Here is a 13713-nt window from a genome sequence, read left to right as displayed (position 1 = left end):
GAGGCGCGCAGACCTGGCCTGGGGAGGGGGACAGGAGTCCCCCGGGTGGTAGGGATGGCTCAGGCTTCCGGACGTTTCCCGGGGCCTGGGGGCGAGGGAGGGAGGCACGGGGCGCGTGCGGGCCGGGTGCCCAGCTCAGCCTCTGGGCGCCTGATCCGTGTCCCGCCCGGGTCCTCACACCCAGGTCCTCCGTGGGCGCCGTGTGGGGACCCCGGGTGGGAACGGCCTGCGTGTTTCCAGGGCACGGATGGAATTGCCTCCGTCTTTTCTGGTCTCCCAGCCAGTCGGGCAGCCAGGCCTTCGGGCTTCTGGAAGCCCTTTGGTACCGTTATCTGGGTAGAGACCCAAATACCCATGTGCTGGGGTGGCGGGCGGAGGCCTGGCTGTCTGACGTTTCTGGAATTGAGATGCAAGGTCTCCTGGCGCCGGCCCCACTCCTGTGAGGGCTCGGAGCCCCCCCACCACCAAAGGACCCGCGTCACTGCTCTCCAGAGAGGGGAGGGGGCTCCAAGGCCCGGAAGACCCCGATTCTCTCTCCCCAACTCCGGCCTCTGTAGGTTGGGTCTCCTCCCAAACAGCCCCTGCCCCTGTGGTCCTTCTAGGGTTTTCCGGGTCTTGGCCACCCTCCAATGCAGATGGCTCCTATTCAGGCGATGCGTGATCCCCGTGGTGCTGCCCCGAGGCTAGACTACCCAGATTCTCCTCCCCTGGACAGAGCCCACTGCTGCTGGCTGCCACATCTCCCCCAAGCCCCGCGCACCCCTCCCCGGGTCCCGATCCCTGCCAGACACCAAGCTTGCTGCAGGCACACACGTCTCTCTGCGTTCCCTGTGGACGGAGTCCACGCTCGCTGAGGGCCACTGCCGTCCTGGCCCACAGAGCCTCTGTCTGAGTCCATGGCCACTTTCCGAACACCCACATTCACTCTCAAATCCCTCTAGACCCTGGCCCCCCACCCCCACCGACAAAGGGCGTCTCTGAACACTTTGGGACAAGGAGCCTGAGACCCAAGCCAGGCCCTGCCCCCAGGGAGAAGCACCAGCAGCCCTGAAACTTCCCGCAGGACCCGCTCTGCCTGGAAACTTCCGGGCCGACCCTCACTCATGCCATCCTGCGACCCCTTACCGATCTCCTACCCCCAGATGAAGCAAACTGAAAGGGACCCTCGTCCTTTTGAGCACATTCTGCAAAGTTCCAGAAGGAAACTCTTAGCGGAAATTAGTAGGCAGGTCAAGGGGCCAGCGGGCCGGCCCCGCAGCAAGCGTGCGGCGTGGCTCCCGGAGCGACAAGACCGCGACACTTACCCTTCTCTCTGCCTTTCCGTCTAGATCTATTATAAAGTCATCAAGGACATCGAGCCCGGGGAGGAGCTGCTGGTGCATGTGAAGGAGGGCGCCTACGCCCTGGGGACGGCGCCCCCCAGTCTGGATGGTAAGCCCCCCTCCCGAGGCCGCCCGGCATGCCTGCCACGTGACGGGCCCGCCGCCCGGACCCCGGGCCGGCGGGACAGCCCCCTCCTCACAGCCTCTCCACCAAAGCGCCTTGCCCCCCGCCGTGGGCTGTGCGAGCCACACACCAAACTCCAGCCGGGACTTCAGGCCAGATGAGCAATGGGGATCATGGGGCCTTGCATCTTTGTCGTGGTTTTTCCAAAACTGCATTGTATTATTCTGATCTGCAGCCGCATGGTTTGCTCTCCCCGGGCCTTAAAAAACAAAGGTTTTGTGCTTCAGAAACGGAGCTCTGCCGCGGGGACGTTTCAGGCTCGTTTCAGAGAGGGCAGGGAGGCGCTGCCGTCCGTATTGACACAGAAAGTGCAAGAGAAACGTTAAGGGAAAACTGATTTCGTGAGAGGCGGAATTTCGGGCTCGGGGGGGCCCCGCGGGGACACGGCCCTCCCCCCTCACGCACACCCTCCTGCATCTCGGAGGGTGTTTGCAGATTCCAGCCGCGGACAGGCTGGGGTTTCCGAAATGCAGACGTCTTCGTCCACATTGTGAGGCGATGCGCCGTCCCCCTCGGGGCTCAGGAACAGGGTGAGTCCGAGGCGCACGGAGCTGGCAGCGGGGAGCGGCGCGTTACCCCCCTGAGCTCACGGCGTCGCCCCTCCAAGGAGGCCCCACGCGGGAGCCGGGAGGCAGCGCCCCCCTGTCGCCGGAGCACCGGGGAGGCTGTTTTTTCCCCTTCCTGCCTTTCCTTCCCTCCCCCTGGACGGGGCTCCATCCTTAACGCCTCTTACCGCAAGTTCCTCTAATAATGTCACGAGAGGGGCTGGCACTGGGCAGGGCCGGGAGCAAACCCAGAGGTCTCTGTCTTAATTTACCCTTTTGATCCCCCCGCCCGGCCCGGCAGTCAGGGCGCCTCCTTCACGCAGCCCGTGTCCCTGCGCGGCCGCTCCGGAGGCGGTGGCCGCAGAGCCGGACCCTATCTGCACAAGCCTCCAGAGTTTGGTTTTAATTAGGCCGTCAAGAAAAGAAAAATAAATGGCTGAGGTCTGGGGTAGTGAGGGGGTGGTCTCATTTTCCTTAAAATAATTGTTGAAAAGACCTATAGATCTCAGGTAGCACACGAGAACTCGGAAAGATAAACCCACTTCCCTTAGGGGAGCACCCGGCCAGGGGACGTCATCTGTATAATGAAACTTCTTTCTTCCAGAAGGTTTTAAAAACCTGATTGCCTTCCCCCTGCTCCCCAGGCCCCGGATCTTAAAATAAGCCGGGTCCACACTTCCCTAATAATTCATCAAGCATCTGTGGGCTAATTGCTTTTCACACATAATAGTCGAGCATCAAATAATCTGACTTTTCATACGCTCTGCTGTCACGGTCACCGCCTTGCCCCCCAACGGCCGCCCCTCCCAGGCTAAACTCGGAGTCGCACAAAAAGAAAATGCAAACACGCTCCTCACTAAGATAATTATCATAAAAAATCTTTTACGCGGCCCTCGCTGAACACAGAGGCCCCTTATCACGGCAGGAATTTGGAGTGTGCTCTCCAGTGCTTTTGAGCCTCCGGTCTGCTACATTAGCATGCAGATGTCACATAATTGTGTCCCCCTCGGCTCTCTGAAGCCATTAGGCACCGATTTATTTTTCTGTTACATTTCTGCCACGCAAAGTTGCCGACGGAACTTCAGGCAGGCAGGGCGCCGTGGGCCGCCTCGCCCGTGGCTGCGTGGCCAGGGTCCGGTGGCCTCGGGTGCACGCGGGGCTTCTCCCCGGCCCGCGGCCCCCACGGGCCCCCGCCAGATTCAGGAAGGGAGTTCAGCGTTGAGTCGCAATGTTTTTGTGCTGCTGTCGCGGGCAGGGGCCCTTGGCGGGGACGGCGATCAGGTGTCACGGAGGAAACGGAGGCCCCGGTTCGCCTCGCCAGCCTGCCGGGGGCGGAGCGCACCGGTCCGTCGGACCCGAGCCCCAGAATGCTCCTTGGAAGCCGCGGCTTTGTAAAGAAATGCAATTCCAATTTCCCTGCGAGGGACCCAGAGCACAGGGAAGCCACTTCCAGAGTCATTAGTTGCAGCGACTTTTTATTTTGTTTCTGCTCTTCCAGCGCGGAGTGGGAAGGTTTCTCTTTCAGGAAAGCTTGCTCTTGGGAGAAAATAAAGAAAATCATTTCCATTCCAATATGCTTTTCTTTTGAGAAAGGCTTAAAATTGCTAACATCCCCCCCTCTTCAAAGGAAGTCAAGAGGATGCAGTGAATTGTGTGTAAAGCATGTGAGGAATATAATGTAACAATATAACATAGCACGAGAATAGTATAATATGACACAACACGACATAGTACAATGTAACGCAGTGTAGCCAGACACGGAAGGTATGTTTTTGTTAATGAATATGTTAATAAGATAAGCATATTCTTTAGTGTTGTTTTCATGGGGTTCCTTGTGCCGGGCCCTGGGAACCACCAGGCTGTGTGCATCCTTCGTAGCCCTTCCCGCGTGTGCCGGGCATGCGCTCAGTGCCAGCCTTACCTGCGTGGGTCCACACCACGCACGAGGTGTGGGGGCTGAGGCTTAGGCATGTTTGTCGCCATCTCTGTCCTTCGACCAGGGCCAACGTGGGTCCGTCAGGGATGAGGGGCCAGGGAAAGGGGGTGACATTTGTCTCCAGTCAGGTCCACGGCCTCCAGGAGGTCCCCAAGTGCCGTCAGAGTGAGAATCAGGCAGAATTTTCATTTTAAATCCGACTCCAGATCGACAGAGAGCAGAGGGTGGTCGGCGCCCTGGGCCGGCAGGGTCAGCATTTCTTCGCGTCTTTGTTTTCAAATTTCAAACTTCTGGGATCGTTCCTGGTTGGGTCCAGAAAGAGTAAAGTACAAACTGGCATGTCTGACTTCCTCATGGCGGCAGCAGCGGGTGGGAGGGCCCCAGGAAGTCAGAACAAACCCACAGGGGCCGTTTATGTGGGGTCCACGCATCCGGCCCCGTTCTGAGATGGTGGGTGCTCAGATGGAGAGGAAACCCACGTGAGCAAGACCAGGACGCCCCGCTTCCCGGGCCCCGCCCGGGGCCCAGGCTCCGGTTACACGGCTCCGCCACCCCCTCCCCGGGCGCCCTGGGCCCGCGTTCCGTCCGCCCGGCCTCCGTTCTCAGTTATAAAGCTGCAATGAGAACAGCCTCCCCTGGGAGCCTGTGGATGGACGCTGGGAAATTCCTGGGGTGGCGCCCGCCACCTGGGGCCTCCCAGACCTCCAGGGTCGCCGATCGCCGTCCCCTCCCGCAGGACACGTGTCCCCTGAGCAGCACGCACGCTCCAGACCCTGCCACGTGCACCCTCCTGCTCCCCTCCCCTCCCCGACCCAGCCTGGCCCCCAGGGACCCTCCCAGGGCTTGGATGGGTTTTGTTCTAGCACTTTCTGGCTTCGTGCTCCAGCGGCCACGGCCCCACCGTCCCTCCTCCCCCGCCCCTCGGCCTGCCCGTCGTAGGAACTGGGGGTGTGCTGATCACTGTGTGTGCAGTCACGATCCGGGGTCACTGGTGCGGCCGCCCTCCGTCCTGCCCTCCCCAGCCCCGGGCCCTGCCCCCTCCCCCGCCCCATCCATCTCGAAGCTCGCCATGTGGGTGCCCAGGCCCCGGAGGCCCTTCGGGGAGCCGTTTGGGGCAGAGCCTTCATGGCCTCGGAGGCCCGCCCGCAGGCGGAGACCCGCCAGGCTCTGGCCCAGAGCAGCGCTGGGTGTGGTAACCCGACCCCCAGACCCGCTCGGGTCGTGGGCAGGCTGGACGCTGCGTCTGACGGGCCCTGGAGCCTGCCCGGCCCGTCCGCGGGGCCCTCCCGGCAGCCTTCCCTGTCACCCGGATGTCCACCTCCGTGCAAAGACATGAACAGAATTCATACTGGTGCATCTGAGGGGCCGTCCAAGGCCCGGGGGCTCAGCCGGGACAGCTCAGAGCCGGCTCCCAGGGAGCCTGCCTTGGGCATGGCGGGGGGCCTCCAGGGGCCACCAGAGGGGGGGTGCCGCCCGGGGCGGGGCCTCCATCCTTAGTCTCAGGGAAGCTTCCGGCCATGAGCAGGTGGGCCTCCTCTGCCCTGACGCCCCGCCCAGGCTCAGAGCCCCCCGCCCCGTCCTTAGCGCTCAGAGACGTTTCCGGGGGTCTCCGTGACGTGGAAGGGCTTGCCTCTGCCTGCGCCGCCACCCTGCTGCCTCCCTGGCCTCCCGGCCCCTCAGGGTCAGGCCGCCTGGGTCTCTGTTCCACCGGGTTATTAAGGCTGAGCTCTGCACGTGTGCACAGGCTTGTACACAGGCAGCGACACACGGGCACACGTGTCCACACTCAACACACCGTCACGGGCGCACACAGAGGCACACGTTCACTCCCGCACACGCGTACATGTTGACCCATGCGCGTTCACACAGACACACATGTAACACACGCATGTTCACACACGCACAACCGCACGCACGTTTACAAGTACACACACCACTGAACAGTCACACCCATGCATGCATTCACATACACATATACGCACACTCACACTCAGCACACATAACCCATGCCAACCGTGTGCACAAATGTGTGTGCAGAAACCGACATTCACACGTGCAGAGCAAGCACACACACCAACACACCACACACAAGTGCCCAGGGTCCTCATGCCCGGGCACACTCGTGTGTGAGCACACACAAGCACACACATTTCCACATGTGCACCCTCACACACCAACACAAACAAGTGTGGATCACGAACATCCTACACGTTCACACAAAGGTGCACAGACGTGGACACCGATATGTTCAGATATACAAGTTCAAGTGTGTGCACACCCCACATGCACACCCACAGCTGCACATCCGTGCACCCTGCACACCTGTGCACAAGCACACGAGCTTTCACACGGTCACTGCTCGCACACACATGCACACTTTCCAATTTGTGCAACAGCTTTCGGCGCGAGCGTTCTGTCCCCTCCTCTGGCAGGGAGGGGAGAAACCGCTGTCAGGCAGCTCCCCGGGGCGGGGGCCTGGGACCGGCCCTGAGGACGTCTCCTCTGGGGAATTTACGGCTTTGAGCGGGCTGTTTGGCTTGGCACGGCGGTCAGGATGCCGCCTCGTAAACTTCATAATAGCCGCCCCCCTTTAATTTGTTTGACCTTGACGACTGCAATTTATGATATGCCTGAGAGCCTGCCTTCTCCCCTAACCCATAAACAAAGCCCCGCAGCTTCCTTCTCGGCCCCCAAGTGCAGGGCCTCCTCCAGCCCGCCGTGGCCTCCTGCCCGGCGCTTCTCGGCTTTTCTGGTGATGCGGACGGGGTCCCCGCGTCCCCGGGGCCCTGGGGCGGCCACACCCGGGCCGGGACGCGGGCAGAAAGGAAGCCGGAGCGGGAGCAGCCGGTGTGGGAAGCGGGGCCCGCGGGCCTGGGGCCTGCGCCCCGTCTGGCGCTCCCCACACCCCCCTCCTGTGTCCCTAGCAGGGGAGCCCACGTGCCGCTGTGACGCCTGTGAAGAGCTCTTCCGGTCCAAGCTGGACCTGCGGCGCCACAAGAAGTATGCGTGCAGCTCCGCGGGCACCGCGCTCTACGAGGGGCTGGGCGGCGGCGGCGAGCAGGCCCACGAGTGCAAGGACTGCGAGCGGACGTTCCCCAACCAGCACAGGTAGGGCCGCTCCCCGCTCCGCTCGGCCCGGCCGCTGACAGCGGCAGCTCCGGGCCCCCTCCCTGGGGCTCACCTTGGGGACCGGTGCCCCCGCTCACTCACCGGGCCTCACGCGCAGAGCGGGCCCACGGGCCGTGGGCGCAGGCCGCGGCGTCCCTGGCCGGAGCCCTCCGCCCCCAGAGGATCCACGTGGCCGGCAGACGCCCCGCAGGCCCTGTGAGCCGTGGGCACAGCGCAGAGAGCAGGAAGTGCAGGTGGACACCGACAAGCCCCGAGGCCACTCCGTAGGAAGGTCCGAGACCAGGAGAGCAGGATGGAAACCCCCCCCTGCTGCCCTGGGGTCCGTGGCGTGACCTCCACCCTCTGCACACACACACACGCTCCTTCTACCCTGTGGGCGGGGGCTGGGAGGGGCCACCCAGGGGTCCCTTATCCCCTACCCGGGCACCGGCCTCTGCTCCAGGGATGGACCCCACCTGACCTGGAGGCTTCCCAGACGTGGGCACGGAGCGCCAGACCAGCTCTGTGACAGGCGGTGTGGTCAGCCCACAGCAGGCACGAGCTGGCCCTCTCCCTGGGAAGTGGGGCCCTGAGGACCCATGGGAGCCCCCTGGGAAAGACCAGCTTCCAGGCTTCGTGGGGACAGAGCCAGGGCGTGCCGTCCCCGTGCTCTGGGGAAGCGTGAAGCCTTGTCCCAGGAGGGCCCCTCGCCCGACCTGTGAGGCTCTCCCCAGAACAGCCTCGCAAGGTCAGAGGAGGACCCGTCGGGTCACCCACTGGCTGAGGCGTTGCCGGGACCGGAACGCCTTCCCCCGGAACAGATGACTAAGAAAATGAGCGTTTGGGCAAATCCCAGCTGAGACCCTGGGCGGTAAGCGGTGCTCAAGAGGGTCCGTGTTTTCTTTACATAAACACATAAATCACAATTAACAACGGAGAAAAAGACACAATCTGCCAGCGATCAGGAACCAAGCGTTTCTGATGTGAATGGATGGCTGGGCCCCATAATTAACGGGCCGTGATGCATTGCTGCCCCGCTCACGGAGATTAACGGTCACACCTGGGACAGGAGGAGGCCAGGACGTCCCCCCGAGAGGAGGGGCGAGGGGCTCCTTCGTCCAAGCGTAGCGCCCCTGCCGGGCAGCTGCGCTCTCCCTACCTGACCACGTCTCACTGGAGGCCCACAGGCTCCCCCCAGGCCGCCTCCTAGCTGTGTATATGGGTAGGCCGGGCATGGCCTGGGGCGTCCCGGGCCCACGGCCATGATGGAGGCTTCTGCACCCCTTTTCTGAGGCCCAAGGTCAGCCCCAAGGTTAAGATCTTCTTGAAGAGCCGCCAGGAGTCGTGAGCCGGGGTCCTGCCCTGCCGCTGGCTGCCTGGAGGAGGGTCTTGGGCGAGAGCCTGAGTTGGGTCCAGGCCCGGCTTCCTCCCCTCTCTGCCCCTCCGCCCTGCTGCCTGCCCAGAGGGGACGTGGACAGACCCGAGCCGCCAGCACTCCGCCTCACCTCTGGGCGGGGGCCGCAGGAGTGGTGGGGGCAGGCGGACCCCCGGTGACCCCTGCCCCCTGTCCACGTGCAGCCTGGAGCAGCACATGGTTGTGCACACGGAGGAGCGGGAGTACAAGTGTGACCAGTGTCCCAAGGCCTTCAACTGGAAGTCCAACCTCATCCGCCACCAGATGTCCCATGACAGCGGCAAGCGCTTCGAATGTGAAAACTGCGTGAAGGTAACGTGCACGCGCGGCCACACTAGTGCAGGCGGGTGTGCAGCGGGGAGGGGCGCCCGGCTCACCCAGCTCGCGGAGCGCCGGGAGAGGGCCCAGGGAGACCCGCCCCGCCCCTGCTCCCCAGGCTGGGCTCCCGCCCCCCACCCGCCAGCGCCTGCCCCCAGCGTCCTCCTGGCCACGCCCCCCGGGGAATCACGGTGGAAGAAACGGCCTGGTGGTCGCAGCCGGGGTCCCGGTGTCACCGCCACAGAGGCCCCTCCCACCGGGCTCCCTGCAGCGGCCAGAGCGGCCGTGAGCCCCCCTCCCAGCTGCCAGAGCCGGGCCAACAGGGGAGCCAGCAACGGTGTCCGTCCCCCAGGTGTTCACGGACCCCAGCAACCTGCAGCGGCACATCCGCTCCCAGCACGTGGGCGCCCGGGCCCACGCGTGTCCCGACTGCGGCAAGACGTTCGCCACGTCCTCGGGCCTGAAGCAGCACAAGCACATCCACAGCACCGTCAAACCTTTCATATGTAAGTGGCCCCCCGGCCTGGCCTCCCCGCCCTGCGCCTCCGCCGGGGGGTGCTTGGAGGCCAGGCCACGGTGTGAAATGCCCGGGCTCTCCGTTCGCAGGACCCCTGCCTGCTCAGAAACCTCTGCCGGGTGAAGCCCAGGCCCCGGAGCCGCCCGGCACCGCCGCGCCGCCACTTTGCTCCGCCGCACCTGCTCGTCCTGCGGTCCGCCTCTCTCTCGCTGTGGCCTCCTTTCCCCTCTGCTCTCCTTGCTTCTTCCCCTGGCTTACAGTGAGAGGTGGGTGGTGGCGGTGGGAAGGAACTTTCCAGAAGTCCTGGGTCCTACAGAAGAAGCCAGAGCCCGCCCCCCCTACTCTCTCCTGCACTCACACCCCAGCCTGAGCTCTGGGAGGCCCGAAACGCCGGGGACGCTCACTGAGCTCTGCCCACTCCATGGTGGCCTTGAGGGACCCCAGCCTGTGTCCCCAGCGCCGTCAGGGCGGCAGGTGGCAGCGGCAAATGCCCCCGTCCTCGCGGAGCCTCCACGAGGAGGACGAGAGAGAGGCTCTGCCCTGTGAACCGTAAGGCGGGAGCATCCCGTGCATCAGCCGAGCGGTGGTGGCACAGGCTCAGGCGGCTCCCCAGGTGCCCGCGGCCCAGGTGCCCGTGGCCGGTGCGTGCAGGGGGCAGGGAACGCTCGTCCAACAAGAGGGCTCCAGGGACCTGGCGGACGGGCACCTGTGGAGAGGGAGGTGCGGGGGACAGGGACAGAGAGCACAGAGGCCTTGCGGCCAGAGTGTTTGGAGACTAAGATGGGCAGTAAGAGGAGAGTGGTCGGGTCACAAGGGCCAGGTCTGGGGGACTTTGGGAGCCAGCGCAGGGTCATGGCCCTTATTCTCAGTGAGTTTCAAAGTCACGGAAGATTCCTCTCTGTCTAGCACTGTGCTGAGTTATTCACACATCATTTCAAATGATTTGCACTGTCATCAATCACACAAACTGCGCTGTCACCACCCACACAAACTGTGCACTCATCACCCATGTGAACTGTGCACTCATCACCCACGTGAACTGTGTACTCATCACCCACGTGAACTGTGCACTCATCACCCACGTGAACTGTGCACTCATCACCCACATGAACTGTGCACTCATCACCCATGTGAACTGTGCACTCATCACCCACACAGGATTGCCCAGGGTCATCATCTCACACACACTATCTCATAGCACCCTTCAGAGCCACACTGTCTCCAACTGGCAGAGAAGGAAACTGAGACTTACAGACAATAGGGGAGCAGGTGCTTGAGGCCACACTGCAGGGCCTGGATTGTAGCCCCAGGCTGGCCCAGGGGGCTGGGGCCTCTCAAACCCCACAACAGCAGTGTCAGGAGCAGTAACTCCAGGAGCTTGAGGACTGGGTGTCAGCGGCAGGGGCGGGGGGGGGGGTCTCACTGAAGCTGTTCTGGTGCCGGACGCCCAGTGCTGACTGGCCGGTCAGGCCTTTGTTGGGTGGCGAGGCTGTGCCCTCCTCCTGCTCTGTCCCCAGCCCCAGTTTCCAGCTGCCCTGGTAGCAGCACCCAGACACCTGCCTTCCTGGGCTGGCTCCCCCAGGACCCTGCAGGTCTGGATGGAGACCTCTGAGCCCTGGGGCACCAGTGGGTCCCTCTGGGAGGGGTCAGGGAGAGGTGAGCCGGAGTAAGAGGGGGCTGGGGGCTGTGCCTTGGTGGCTGGAGCTCCATGGATGAGGGTGCCAAGAAATCCCATCTGGGGCATCGAATAGTAGCTTGGGGTTTTTAAATGTTTTGGAGCAGGAAGTTGTGCAGTTTCATGCCTTTCTGGGCGTGTGGATGACTCTGAGGCGTCTCCTGGGCGTGTATTTAGAAATAGAAGTTCCGGGTACATTGGCCTCCACACCACCGTGTATGCCGCCTGCACAGACTCCCCATGTGGGTGGGCAGAGCGTGGGCATCTCTGCAGGGCCCGAGGGCCTCTTGTCTGAGCCGCACGCTCACCTTGGTGTCCTGGCCGTCGGCTGAAGGGGGGAAGCGAACGAGAAAACCCTGAACGTGACCGGGTTGCCTACACGCCGTGTCGTTCAGATGGGGTGGCACAGGGTTCAGAAATCGCACGTAAGTGTGGCTTTGTGCATCCTCCGAACCGCGGCGGAGCAGGCCGTGCCGGGCTTGGAAGGGCGAACCCACAAACCGGCGAGGAGGGTGCAGACAGCGCGGCCCCTCGTGTGCACACACGGCCCTCTCGGACCTGCACCCGGAAGCCCTTTCCTCACTGACACGCAGGCTGGGACGGGGTGGCTTTCCAGGGGTGCCTGTCACCCCCGGGGGCTGAGGTGTGTGCTAGGATGTTTGGGGGGGTTGCGTCGGGCACACAGGTCATCAGTCTCCCTGCGGGCACTCTCTGGAAAAGCCCCTTCCCTAGAGTGAGTGTCGTGTGTGAGCACATCCACGCACACATCCCACAAGCAAAGGAAACGGCGGTGGCCGGGGCCCCTCTGTACCCCAGCAGGACTGGGGGGCCCTCTCACGTCCACAGCAGGCGCCCAGGGCCCTCTCAGCCCCAGCAGGCCACCCCGGCTCTGAGCCAGCCGCCGGAGTGCAGGTCCAGGGCCCGCCTCTCTGCGGATCTCGGGCTCCAGGCGGGGCTCACGGCAGCCCCAGCGTCCCCGCCGGACCCTCCACCCTGTGAACAGTGGTGGGAACCGAGGGGCACGACCGAGCGTGGTGCTGGTCCAGGAGGCCCTGCTGGGCGCTGCCTGAGTAGCGGCCTGCACGAAGCCAGTGATGAGGCCCCGGTGAGCCGGGCCAGGTTGTGGCAACGGGTCACTGGCTCAGCCAGCGAGGCCCAAGCTGAAGAACGGCCTTGCTCCCCGAGGCCAGGCGGGCGAGCTGAGTGCATTCAGAGGCTGCGTCCGCGGCCCGGCTCCTCTGCATCAACTGCCTCCCAAAAAGGGCAGATTTGATCCAAAGAGACCACACTCTTCCCCCTCAGCCTTGAAAATGCCCCCCACACCGGCGGCCAGAAAGACGGGGCCTTGAATACAAATAGAAAGTGTGATGAACACATGCCACACCCCGGGGCCAGAGCTCCGGGCGCAGGAGCGGGACCCCCGGCGGCCGGGGTCTGTATGAGCGAGAGGCAGGCTGACCCCATTGCTTCTCCTGGGGCTGCCTTTAGGAAGCCAGTCGTCCTGCCGAGAGAGACGTGCGTGCGTGTGTGTGTGTGCGTGCGTGCGTGCGTGCGTGTGTTCCTTCACTTCTGGTTAGAAATACAGAGAAAGAAAGAAAGAGAAGCTAGTGATTCAGTGACAGCACGCAACTCACAAGTCCTCGGGGAACCGCGGAGCCGGGGTCCCCCGGGCCTGGGGTCTGGTGCTCGGCTCTGGCCGGCAGCGCAGAGCCCACTGCCCACCAGCCTGGGCTGGCTTCTGGGGACGCTTCGGTCTCAAACACGGAACCAGCCCCTTTCCACACACCCCTGCTTGGGCCTCCTTCCCCTGCCCACCTTCCAGCCATCCCCAGACGTTGACCTCACGCCACCGGGGCCGTGCTCCCAGCCCAGACCGCCTGCCTGAGGACCCCCCACGTGGGCTGGTCACCCCGAGGCCCCTCTCTCCAGACAGAGAGCAGGAGAGCTAATCTGGCGACTGGCGTTTCCTCTTAGCAGCGGGGATGGCGTCCCCGAGGTGGACAGGGTGCGGTGGCAACCCCGGGGTCTGGGGGCACTGAAGCAGGTGCATGCATGGCTGCACGCCGGGCTTACTCCCCAGCAGTGATCTCAGAAGACCTTGGCCCCCCTGTCACAAACGCTCATGGGGAGGTGGGCACGAACAGCACATGTACCCCATCTCTCACGGGCAAGGTCGAGGCCCCGGAGACCCGCCCGAGTGGGGAGGCCCAGGCGGTTCTCACCGGTGTGTGCCAGCCACGCAGGCCGGCCCCAGGGGAGGGTGCCCGCACACGCCCACACACGTGTGCACACGCGCACAAGCACAGCCGCTCCGCGTCGAGGGCCCCGCCCTGCCCCTCAGGGTCTCCCCGTAATTTCATATCGTGTGTCTTTGCTTTGTGCTGATGTTTCAGGCGAGGTGTGCCACAAGTCCTACACGCAGTTCTCCAACCTGTGCCGCCACAAGCGCATGCACGCCGACTGCCGCACGCAGATCAAGTGCAAGGACTGCGGGCAGATGTTCAGCACCACCTCCTCCCTCAACAAGCACCGGCGCTTCTGCGAGGGCAAGAACCATTACCCGCCGGGCGGCATCTTCGCCCCGGGCCTGCCCCTCACCCCCAGCCCCATGGTGGACAAGGCGAAGCCCCCGCCCGGCCTCGGCTTCAACGAGTACTTCCCGTCCCGGCCGCACCCGGGCGGCCTGCCCTTCTC

General features: G+C 63.7%; 1 protein-coding gene and 1 long non-coding RNA gene across 2 annotated transcripts in view; one reads left to right on the top strand and one right to left on the bottom strand.

Moving 5' to 3' along the window:
• Positions 1-2913: 2913 nt before the first annotated feature.
• LOC115299865 lies at positions 2914-4418 on the bottom strand. Its single transcript, XR_003912374.1, has 2 exons — positions 3973-4418; positions 2914-3587 (listed from the first exon to the last, which is right to left on the bottom strand). It is a non-coding gene; the product is annotated as an uncharacterized LOC115299865 (long non-coding RNA).
• Positions 4419-6928: 2510 nt separating this feature from the next.
• Positions 6929-13713, top strand: part of PRDM16 (PR/SET domain 16) — a 27016-nt gene continuing 20231 nt past the window's right edge. The window contains exons 1-4 of the mRNA XM_029945941.1: positions 6929-7095; positions 8674-8821; positions 9180-9333; positions 13413-13700. Of these exons, the coding sequence (XP_029801801.1) occupies positions 8687-8821; positions 9180-9333; positions 13413-13700 (577 nt within the window). The 5' untranslated portion in view covers positions 6929-7095; positions 8674-8686. The remainder of the gene's footprint in view (positions 7096-8673; positions 8822-9179; positions 9334-13412; positions 13701-13713) is intronic.

The sequence above is a fragment of the Suricata suricatta genome, chromosome 8 (assembly GCF_006229205.1).
Source record: "Suricata suricatta isolate VVHF042 chromosome 8, meerkat_22Aug2017_6uvM2_HiC, whole genome shotgun sequence".
Lineage (NCBI taxonomy): Eukaryota > Metazoa > Chordata > Mammalia > Carnivora > Herpestidae > Suricata > Suricata suricatta.
Note: the sequence above shows the minus strand (reverse complement) of the source record. Positions and strands in the feature narration are given on the sequence as shown.